This window comes from Leiobunum rupestre, chromosome 9, assembly GCF_980474605.1.
Source record: "Leiobunum rupestre chromosome 9, qqLeiRupe1.1.hap1, whole genome shotgun sequence".
Taxonomy (NCBI): Eukaryota; Metazoa; Arthropoda; class Arachnida; order Opiliones; family Sclerosomatidae; genus Leiobunum; species Leiobunum rupestre.
Genome location: NC_143392.1, coordinates 27,103,946 through 27,116,022, shown reverse-complemented (window position 1 = coordinate 27,116,022; position 12,077 = coordinate 27,103,946). Strand labels below are relative to the sequence as shown.

Genomic DNA, 12,077 nt, shown 5'->3' with positions numbered 1-12,077 from the left:
CATATGGATGTTTCGTGAGTAACAAGGTCTCATTTATTTTTTTATATGGAAATAGGGGCATACTTATAAATAATAATAATTATGATAATAATAATAATAATCAGCTAGGCTAATACCCAAGGCACCACCTTAGGCCTAAGTCATCGAGCGACTTTTAAAGCCTTTAATTCGGGTGGCCGGGTTACAATGCGTAGGAGGGTGGTGGCAAGCCCTGCAAGCCACGCGAGCCAACAGCTCCCTACACTAACTATTACCGTTAACCTCTACAAGTTTTTATGGAAGGGGAAAGCCCCTTAAACCAGCGGGGAGAGAACTTGCGAACTCAACGCGGAAGGAGTAGTTCCGAGTTTTCACCCAGAAATGAGAAATTATGTTACATATGGTTTTAGCGAACCCATGATTTGATTTGACTAGGGATTAAAGCATGAGATGGATTGAAAGCCAAGCTAAAAATCGTCTCTACCTAGTCATTATCCCAAAGTAGATATAATGACATTCTTGATCGGCAGTATAACAATTAAGAATATAAGAAATTTCCTGCAAAACAAAACAAATTCCGAGTCGTAAATTGTTACGCTTATAGCATTGAATATTAGTATTATCTGGAGCTAAGCGGAAAGCAGAAAATATATCCCAAAGCGGTCAGAACCGCCTTGATAGCCATAAAACCCTCGTAAAATGGGCAGGCTTCTATTTGAAATCTAAAACGATAAAGGGCCACGGCTTTATCGCATATAGGCGACGGTCACCTGATATACTAGTGGAAGGTATGTCTTACGTGACTCTACCCAAACCCCGCCCTTTGATTGAAGAGTGAGATAACAGTTTCGAAAGACGAATAAAGCTATACGCTCAATGACAATCCGTAAACGTATCCGTACTAACTACCGCGAGCTTTGGCTGGCTAACGGAGGGAATTCCTTACGAAAGGCTAGACGTATACGTTAAGGAGAGCCATTAGACTACTAGCTAAAACGTGGGCTCTAAAAGCTATAAGGAGCTATAGTGGGGTATATATATCCAGGCCAATAAAAAGCACCGTGTTTCGCTTGTCTTCCGTTCTTCAACCGGAAGTCAGGTTGAGCCTCGACAGACAACCATTACATCTTGCCTGATGAATTAGTTCCGGTTATGGCGTTGCACCGTACACCCCTCTGAAGAAGGTCTTTAATGTATTTTGGTCGATGAAACTTGGAAGGTGATTTTGGAGTTTGTTTAGCTTCAAAAAGGGATTTTTTAAAATGGATGTTTACGCTTTTAACGGGATTAAAAGTTACGCTTCCGTGTTCAATTCAAAATATTACGGACGTTTTGAGTTGGATAGAGCAAATAGTAGAGTTTTAATATCCGGGTTTGATGTATAGGGAAGTCGATAAAAAGTATAAAAAGCCACACCTTTTCAGGTGTCCAAAATAAACATTTTTATTGATGACATTATCCATGGATTTTTGTAAGTAAAATCTTAGGAAATTTCTTTATTAGGTGATGGTATTTTTAAATAGATTTTGGCTGTTTAAGGGGGGAGTCAACAATAACTCTAGAAATAAAACGTTCTTATGACTCTCCCTAATTCTACAATAATTAAGATATTAAAACTCTTTTGCATAATTTTGTTAGAAACCTTAACTAGTCAATGATTGAAGATTCATATTCAAATTTCTTTTTAATATTTATATTTAAATATTTTACAATCTAAAGTATTTGAAAACTTTCGGCCTAGAAAAAATCTTAACTCCATAGGTTTAACATAAATCTAGTTTACGATAGAGAATGGCCCCGCTAGCCCAAGGAATTAATTTTATATTCAATTAAAACCGTATTTTTGAGTAGTTAGCGTAACTGACGCACCAAGTCACTACGGTCTTAGTGGGCGACTTTCTTAGGAAATAGAAAAATTGAAATGTAACGCGCTAAAGTATCGTTTTATTCCGCGAGCTAATATTTCGCGCGAGTACGTTTTTTAAATGCGCGCGCGATGCTTTCAACTTTAACAGTACAATGAGTTTAACCTAGGAGCAACAAACACAGCACCCCACAAAAGGAGAACGCATCCCGTCAAATGTCGTGGATTTTCTTGTGTACAGTTTTCATTGGCTAGACGCTTTAGCGCATGCTGCCGTCGATAGGGGGAAATTCGGAAATTGTCTTTCCCCTTTCCGTAAAACGCTCAGCGTAAAGGTTCGTCCAATGAAAATTGTACACAACACTGCATTAGCGTGTTTAAAAGCGTGTTTGTTGCTCCTAGGTTTAACTAAATCACGTGAAATTGAAATAAAAATATTTTTTAGACAACACCAGCGCCATCTCTTATTTTTTTCCAGAAACACAAAACCACTTCCGCCTGAAACGCGATATATTTTGCTGTCTTTGAAACAAAATATGGTTGCATTGAGCATTTAATTATAAGCGGATACGTTTTTAAAAGAGCCGTGAATGACAAATCTATTTTCTCGAGTGTCACTCAGTTAATGGCCTTTATGGGAAGAAGTGAGAGGAGGGAGTGGGGTATCGTTCTACCAACCAAAATTGGAGATTTTTTTACGCCCCGGGGAAGTAGATGGCGCCACTATAGAAATCGCTTTCCATTAGCAGGGCTATCAACCCTAATTTCCCCCATTTCCTTTTTCCCACCTCGGCACAAAAGGAAGCTGCCCCCTCCTAATACTCCCACCCTAAAAGCTACGAGCTGCCATAGCCATAAATTACCTCAATAACTCAAAATGTTTTATTATAAAGAAATATATCTATGGACTTGATTGAAATATCTTTATTAAATATGGAAAATAATTGTATGGATCATAAGTAACGTAATAACAATAAGTATGGCAATTAACGAGATTTACAACCAAACTGATTTTCATAGTTATTGCGTAATCAAGATGTTTTCTCAGCACAGAGCCCTCTAGTGTCTAAAATATGCGAGACTTCCGCTAAGCCGAAATATCTGGTTTCCGATAGATAGGTGAAATATTAGGCTAAAATGATAAAAATTAAAAGGGTTTTTCTCGGCGCCAAGAGCTCATGTTTTTTTATCACGCGTGATTCGCACGTGAGCTTCGAAACAAAGCCAAAGCCCCTCGCGACTCCAGAACGTGCTCTCCGATATTAGGCTCAAATTTTTATCAAAACGTAGTCATCCAAAATGGTAAGTCGCGGGACCAAGTCACAGCTTGAAGAGAGTATCAGTGCAGAAAAATGGTTCGGTTAGAAAATTAGCATTAAAGCAATAGGAATTGTCATACTTATTGTTATTATGTTACTTTTGGTATTATGTTTACTTGAAGTACGACTTGACCATGTGGTTGATATTTATCGCTTGAATTTGTAAACATTTGTTGTATCTCATATCACCCTGTAAAGGCTTTGCCTCCGTGGTTGCCCGCAATGGTTTTTCTTTGCGAAATATTATTATTATTATTATTATTAAGCGATAAAACAATTCATAAAAGATAAAAATCAATATTAATAATAAATGAGCCTGTACTTGACAACGTGATCGATTTCAGGTGCTGTTTTTAAACACGCGAGACCTAAATTTTTTGACGCGAAACTAGCGCGCTCGTAACAACCACTCGATAATAGTCTAGAGAAAAAGTCGGCTTATGACTTTCAAGCACGACAGCTTTCTAACTAAGAATATATTCATGTGACGAGAGAATAAGCTAGCCTCGACATTCCCGTAAGAAAGACTACGCCTTTCCCCGTGCAATCCTTCCCGGAAATCGTGAAAAACGAGGCTATAGTTAAGGCTACATATTCTCCGTTAACCCCATAAATTCTTGGCATAACTATACGCGTGACTCTGAAAGTCCAGTTAAAATGACTGATAAATTAACGGTACGGAAAGGGTACGGTTTTCTTGCAGAAAGCGCCATCTGAACGCGGAAAGAGGAGTTACGGAAACGGAGAAATATGAGAAAGATTGCCTCGGGCGATGCGAATGAAATTTTATTAGTGTCGTTCCATGCAAATGGCCCAAAGAATTCGGTCGAGAGGAAAGAATCGCGAATTTGCGATAGCGATGGGTGGGACCGGATAGAAGTTTCGTATAAATTTAATATTAAGCCCCTTTTCGCTTTTTCTTATCCAAATGCGTTTACGAGAGAAAAGGTGGAGCTATTTATGCAAATGAAAACCGAATTTATGAAATTAAAACTGCAAATATTCTCGCGACCATTTTTAAATGCAATTAATTTTTTTAAATATTAAAACTACTACTATCTGAATTTAAAATAAAAATGCTAGACTTTAATTTTTAAATTCTTAAATTATATATTTACGTAAATTAAAAACGAAGTGATGATTAAAGATTATATATTTATAAAATTCAATTTTTTTTTACCCAGTGGTGGCGCTAGGGTTAGGCAATGCTGGCTATTTTTCCTTTTACTTGGGGGCCCACAAATCGATTTTAAGGAGCCCTAGAAAACCCACTGAAGTTAATTTGTGAGGCTCCAAAACTACACCATTTACTTTTTGTAAAATTTGTAATTTTCTATTACTGATTTTACCTTATGTCTTACGGTAAAGTTATTGTCTCTACTCGGTCTATATATACTCAGCATTTTCCATTACAAAACTAAGCTTCAAAGTAAATGAGGTAATACGGGGACATTTTCCCAAAAGAGAAAATTGAAAAAATGACAATAGGTTGTCCATTTACATCCGAAAACAGTCCACTTCCAAAAATTCGAGTTTCCACCAAGATTGTTCCATGTTGGAACGATTTTTTTATATTATTTCGCTTTTCCGCCGACATATTGTAAAATGTACTTTGAAGGGAAAACATTTGGCGCTCTCCTCGCGCTAGCATTTCCATAGAAGGTGGAAGAATATATAAAAAATAGTCAAAATGTGTTTGCTCTAGAATTTCAATATTTTTCTTTAGGCGCCCCGAGATAAAGAGCTCCTATTTTATTCATACAAACTGGATTTTTTGCAGTTATGAAAACGCCTCGGCTAAGAGCTCTAGTTCAAACTCAGCCCTGCCATAGTGCTTAGATTAATTCAACACCGCAAAACGGGCAGATGTAAGGGGGGAAATGTTAAAATGGAAGGTCGAAAACTCAGGAAAGCCGTTTGTATTAGAACCGCTGCCGCTATTGGGAAATTTTGTTGCTTGTGTCTAACCTGCCGTCGAGGCGAGAAAGAAGCTAATTTGCATAATATCAATTTCAGCCCTACGCTTTTTTTTCACGCAAGCTTGTAAGTTAAGCAGCGTGGCTTCTCGCAGTTAGTACTTGTGGTTTTAGCTGATAATAGACGGGGTTAAGCCACCCTCTTGGAAACGTGTAGGGATAGCTTGCTGGATATTAGGTTGTACGCAATAAAGCTACGTCTACACAAGTTTTCCCTCCACGTTTAATATGAGTGGTTTACCATGTCTATAATAAGCGCGATGTTTTTAACTGTTCAAAGGTTTTACGAAAATATTTCTTATTTAAAATTAATATAATTTTTAATGTCCTTTAAATAAGAACAAAAATATTTTAGGAAATAATCCCATTAATTACATTTTTCTACGAAGAGAAAAAACAAGTGGTGTATGATAGCCGGTAGCTCTTAGCCGGCTTTGAGAAATGTGTAAATACCTTTATTTCAAACTATGATGTTAGCCAGCTCTTAGAACTATGTAAATACCTTTATTGCAAACTATGATGTTAGCCAGCTCTTAGAACTATGTAAATACCTTTATTGCAAACTATGATGTTAGCCAGCTTTGAGAAATATTTAAATACCTTTAACTCAAACTATGATGTTAGCCAGTTCTTAGAACTATGTAAATACCTTTATTGCAAACTATGATGTTAGCCAGCTCTTAGAACTATGTAAATACCTTTATTGCAAACTATGATGTTAGCCAGCTCTTAGAACTATGTAAATACCTTTATTGCAAACTATGATGTTAGCCAGCTTTGAGAAATATTTAAATACCTTTAACTCAAACTATGATGTTAGCCAGTTCTTAGAACTATGTAAATACCTTTATTGCAAACTATGATGTTAGCCAGCTCTTAGAACTATGTAAATACCTTTATTGCAAACTATGATGTTAGCCAGCTCTTAGAACTATGTAAATACCTTTATTGCAAACTATGATGTTAGCCAGCTTTGAGAAATATTTAAATACCTTTAACTCAAACTATGATGTTAGCCAGTTCTTAGAACTATGTAAATACCTTTATTGCAAACTATGATGTTAGCCAGCTCTTAGAACTATGTAAATACCTTTATTGCAAACTATGATGTTAGCCAGCTTTGAGAAATATTTAAATACCTTTAACTCAAACTATGATGTTAGCCAGTTCTTAGAACTATTTAAATACCTTTATTGCAAACTATGATGTTAGCCAGCTCTTAGAACTATGTAAATACCTTTATTGCAAACTATGATGTTAGCCGGCTTTGAGAAATATGTAAATACCTCTATTCTAAACTATGATGGTAGCCAGCTTTGAGAAATATTTAAATACCTTTATCTCAAACTATGATGTTAGCCAGCTTTGAGAAAGCTATGTTAATACCTTTATTCCAAACTATGATGTTGGCCGGCTTTGATAACTATACAAATACCTTATTATACAACTGAAAAGGTCCGAAAATATGTTTTCTTAATCGTATTAGTAAGTCTAAAATAGCTACTTTTAGGAAAGACTCGCTACAACCTAATTTCACCAGGACGTTGTTATATTAGTCAACTGGCTACGTTGAAAATGAAATCGTGTTTAATTTTTATCATCTGAGATAAGCATCGCTTCTACGAACGGCAAGATAGGCTTAAGAAGGAGGACATTTATTTTAAGAATAGACCTAAGGTCCTTATAGCCTAGGCCGAAGGAGAGAGATAGAATTACTCGTCTACACGAACGCTGCGGGTTGAAATGCTGCAGGGGCTCAGCCTCTTTTGAGAAGGCGCGCTTTGGGCATGAATAATTGAAAGCTTTCTCATTAACGTCAAGAGATTTCTCCTCGAACGACCGCCAGGCGGCGTCAGCGCTCCCCCTTTCCCCATGCTCTCTTCCCCCCTTTTACGCGTAGGAGGAGTCGGCTGTAACCGAGAACTTTCACTTTACGCCGCGACGCTATATACTCTTGACTCTAGGAATGGGAAGACCAGATTCATTTGCATTCAATTAGGAATACTAAAAGCGCTGAGAGCCAAGTACGAGCTACGCCGCTTATACGAGCGGAATAAATCCCAACGAAATACGGGAACTAACGAGAGCTTTAACTTTTCCATTTATACCTGTAATTAATAACTACTAGTTCCCGTGCAATGATTACAAGATTTATTTTACCCCCGCCCACGGCTAGAGACGAATTACTTACGCTGCTATTATAAATATGAAACGACATGTCGTTTATATCACCAAAAATTTATTATTCTGAAAAAGTTCCCGAAGTTATCGTAGTACGCTCGCCCGTTAACCTAAGTTTATCAGAAATTTATGGAAACTTCGGTTGTTTATACTTAAATTTAGTTTAAAATAATATTCTAGTTCAACATTAAACCCAACCTTACCAAATTCTATACTACCGTATTGAACTATGCATCCCTACAATACCCAAATTATCATCTATCCTTTACCAAATAAATCAACCCTACCTTACCAAATTAAACAACGCTCCCTTACCAAATTATACAACCTTAAATTAGCAAATTATGCAACCTTAAACTAACAAATTATAAAACTTTAAATTTCCAAATTATGCAACCTTAAATTAACAAATTATAGAACCTTACCTTACCAAATTATACAATCCTAACTAACCAAATTACATAATCCTAACTTACCAAATTTTACAATCCTAACTTACCAAATTACAAAAACCTTCCTTATCCAATTATACAACCTACAATTAACAAAATATAGAACCCTACCTTACCAAGTTAAGCAAATCGTTTTTACCTAATTCCAATAACCTTCCTTACCAAAATAATACAATATTGTTTAGGCAATATGTATAACAAGTACCTTACAAAACTTGGTGCATGGTAATTTTAAAATTTAACCGATTATTCGACCAAACCAAATTGATAAAATTACAAAGTTGGAGCAACCGATATTGTCAGAGCAAAATTAGATTTGTTTCTTACCATGCTTGCCAAATTTCGATTTTTAACGAGCATTTAAAAAAGAACCGATTTTTTGATGCTGTAACCGCCAAATTAGATTTGATTTTCTTAGTTTAAAAAAATGCTTGGTCTTCCGAATTTCGACTTAGAATTAGTGCACTCTTAGACAAGTTTTCTTTCCTTGGAAAACACGAAGAATTTTTCTCTTCTTATTAATATCTAAACTTCGATTTTTTACTTTCGAAAAAAAAACCATTTCTTCTTCTTGCATGTTATATTCACACAAAACGTCTTTCAAATTCATTAACTGAAAAAATACACAAAACCACAAATTAAAACCAGAATCCGAAAAAAATTCTCTTGCATGATTTCTTAACACTTAAGAAAACTTTTCAAACTCCGAATTTTTTACAATTTTATTTAATTTTTTTTTCAAAAACCCCTTTTCAATTTTTCGTTTTCATTTCTGTTTTTGTTTTGAAAACGCTTCTATTTTTGGTTTTGTATTTCTCTCCTATTACGACCATAACGAAAAAGTTGGGAAAACCGTCTGGGGTAAATGAGGTGTGTATACATGTAGTCATACAAGGCACCATTACCCAAAAAAGTGAGAGTAAACTTTTGAGGAAAATACGTCAGAAAAAATGGGTGGGTTTGTTGGTCTTTTAAAAAAAATAAAAATCCCCAATTTTTGGAAACGTTTTTTAGACTAGAGATACTTATTTGCTTTTTAATTATTTTGTAAATGATGGTAATTTGCTGGTAATATAATTAATTTACGGGGTCAAAATTGTTAGACTATTATGCTCAGTTGCGGGTTAAGAAAGGCAAAATATCTAGTACATTTGGCGGAAAGAAACAACCATGAATTTCCGGTAAATCGGCAGAGGGAATTTCGAATTTAACCTATTTTCTGTTGAATTCCTAAAGGTTCCTACGCGTGTTATATTAATCCATTTTTGAAATGTCTATCACGTAAATTTCAAAGTAATCAATAAAAATTTTAGGGATATTATTATTTTTAAGCTGCATTATAGCTTATTTTAGTATTATGCTCCTATACAATTTTCAAATCGCACGTCAACGGGGTGATCTCGACATTACCCGTTCTATACTTACCCTGGACTCTCCAAACGGATTTATTTAGGTTTGCCTCACTTGTAACACTAAAAATAAATTATGACAACTGTTTTTAAATATTATCTATGTTAATTAATTAATTATCACTTTGAAATACTACGCAATTCTTCAAAATTATATAACACGAGCGGGTATACTTAGAAAGTTCAACAGAAAATAGGCGAAATTCAAAATTACCACCGATTCAACGGAAATTTGTGCAAGTATCTTTCCGCCAAATGTACTAGATATTTAACCTTTCTTAACCTGTGACTGACAAGGAGACGACCCGAGGTGTAACGCACAAACTCGGGGTTTGGTAGATCTTCGTATAACATGAAAAAACCTAAAGGGAAATGTCTTCATAGGCAACCGTTTTGCCACGGAAACCAAAAATGTTTTTGACAACACAAAAAGGAAATTTTCTTATTGAAAATAACAAGGGAATCTAACCAATTTTAAGGGTACCCCTGTAAAAATTTTAATCAATTTCGAACATTTTCATTATTTTTTAATTATATTTTATATTTTTAGCATTTTTTAAAAATTTAAATTTTTTACCCTTAAAATTGGTCAGATTCCCATGGGAAAAGCTCAATTTTGTGTTGTCAAAAACATTTTCGGTTGCCATGGCAAAACGAATGGCCATTGAAACTTTTCCCTTTAGGAGCTTTCAAGGTACACGAAGGTCTACCAAACCCCCGAGTTTGAACCAAATCGGTGCCTTACACCTCGGGTCATCTCCTTGTGAGTATAGTCCTCTATATCTTTGTACACAGTATATGTCAGGATTAAACCATTAATTTGAAAGGCAGTTAAGTAATGATTAAATATCTAACGCGTTTGCCCTTAGAAAGCGATAATGTCAATGATGTTTTTGCTCCTACTGGGAACGATACCACAGGTAAAACACGCAAGACATTTACATTTTTTTTTAAATCAACTTACACCAGCCGCCCGCCTTTAATTACGCACAGCTTTACTGAATGATAACACACGGCAAATTAACTTAATTGATCCAAAACTACGTAGTGACTGGGGAAACCCAGATATATTTTTAATCAACTAACAATTCACTCTTAACCAATAAAAGGTTTACGTAAAATCCACGAAGATAAAGGTAGCTTAAATAGTTTCCTTCTCTACGTAGTTTTCTGATCCAGTTTTAGGTTTTCCCATTTAAGGAAATACATAAGGGAAATTAATCCAAAAGTGTAGAGTTGTAAGTCGCAAAATTTTCTGGAAAATGACCGAGGTCATTTTTCCGGAAAATTTGCCGTATTTTTCCGAGAAAAAATTCATTCTATGATTAGTTAAATATTGTTAGCAAATTTAAATAAAGCGGAATTTTCGCCTCATTATTTCGAATCTAATAGTAAAACTAAACCTCTAGACTAGTTTAAAAGGATTAATAATGTAACACTATTAATGCTTTGTAGTATGTTTACTGTTATTAGACCTTTTATATCGATAAAAAGTTTAAAACATTAAAAACCTTTAAACACTTTTATTTTTCCGATTTGCGGAAAATTTTCTGGATTTTATTTTTCAGCATTTTATTTTTCCGGAAAATTAACAACTCTACAAAAGTGGTTATACTAGTACCCAAATGGTGTTCTTAACCATGGACCTCGGGTCAACCGAAGGATCGGCTTTTACCAGCTAATATCATTCATTTTACAAATATTCTCAAAATAGACCGATTCATAAATTGCTTACGGAGATACACACATTTATAACGAAGCCATTGGAGCTTCGATTTTAATACTTTTTTTTAAACTAGATGGCGCCAATTTGATTTTTTTTTGAAGGGAAGTAAATAAAAATTCACCGATTTTTTACAGAAACTATTTCTAACATTATTTTAAGCGATGTTGTAAATGAAAATTTAATTCGGGAAAGATTTAGCAAGGAAAAAAGAGATACAAAAAATAATTTGTGTGGTTTTTGGATAATTTACATTTTTTACGTTTCAGACTATTGGCAGCATCTGGTATGACTTAGGGTATTTAAAAATGGACCTCTAATGGCTTACCCCTGTGAAAGGATCTTCTCTTGTCAAATGTGTATTGGTCTATAACCCGGAATAGCTTTTTGAAACTATACTATTCGATTGATAGCATGCTCGACTCGGGAACGCAACATTGATAAAGCAATCTTAAACATTTTTAAAAATATTTTTCTCACTAAAGTCACACAACATAATAACACGAGAAAAATTAGCTTTCAAAGTACAAAAAATTAAAAAAAAATGGAAACGCAGTTTTTGTGGCCTGCATTTGATATAGCGCTTCAGTTTTTATTTTTGGATCGTGAATGCCTTGATTTTGGAACGGAACGAAATATTTTTGGAAAACCCTTAATTTAAAAAAAAATAAAATTTAACGATTTTTTCTCGTAACACCACGACAATATTATAACGCGAAAAATACCGTTTTCAAAATTAATATTTAACACGAATACGTAATTTTAAAAATTAAAAAAAAACACGAAAATATTAATTTTAACAAAAATATCCGTTAAAAATTATTTTCTGAAAGAAAAATATAATTTCGGTTGCGATACACCTTTTAGATGGGCCAGCATTGGTTCGCGTCAACGTATACGTCAGGAGTATTGGAAAAATTGATGACGTCAGAATGGTAAGTTGGGCAGGTCTAAATTATATCGACCAATCGGAACGATTGAGCGGTAGTGAATTAGATGACGTAGATTCTAGATTGGGGGCTTACACGTTTATGATTGGTTGTCTTGATTTATACGTACAAGACACACTCAGAGAGAGAGCAACAACGCAAAGTTACCATTCAACTTAATTAAATTAAAAATGACCACAATTGAAAAGGACATACTGGCACTGGCCAGCGAAATCAAAAAACTC

General features: G+C 34.9%; 1 protein-coding gene across 6 annotated transcripts in view; it reads left to right on the top strand.

Annotated features, from left to right (window-relative positions):
- The window catches only part of GluClalpha (glycine receptor alpha 1), a 151,463-nt gene that overhangs the window by 123,489 nt on the left and 15,897 nt on the right, over positions 1–12,077 (top strand). The window contains exon 5 of one of the 6 annotated variants that reach the window (XM_090159047.1): positions 11,771–11,838. The exons of the other annotated variants lie outside the window; for them this stretch is intronic. Within the exon in view, the coding sequence (XP_090015173.1) occupies positions 11,771–11,838 (68 nt within the window). The remainder of the gene's footprint in view (positions 1–11,770; positions 11,839–12,077) is intronic. 6 annotated transcript variants of the gene reach the window in all.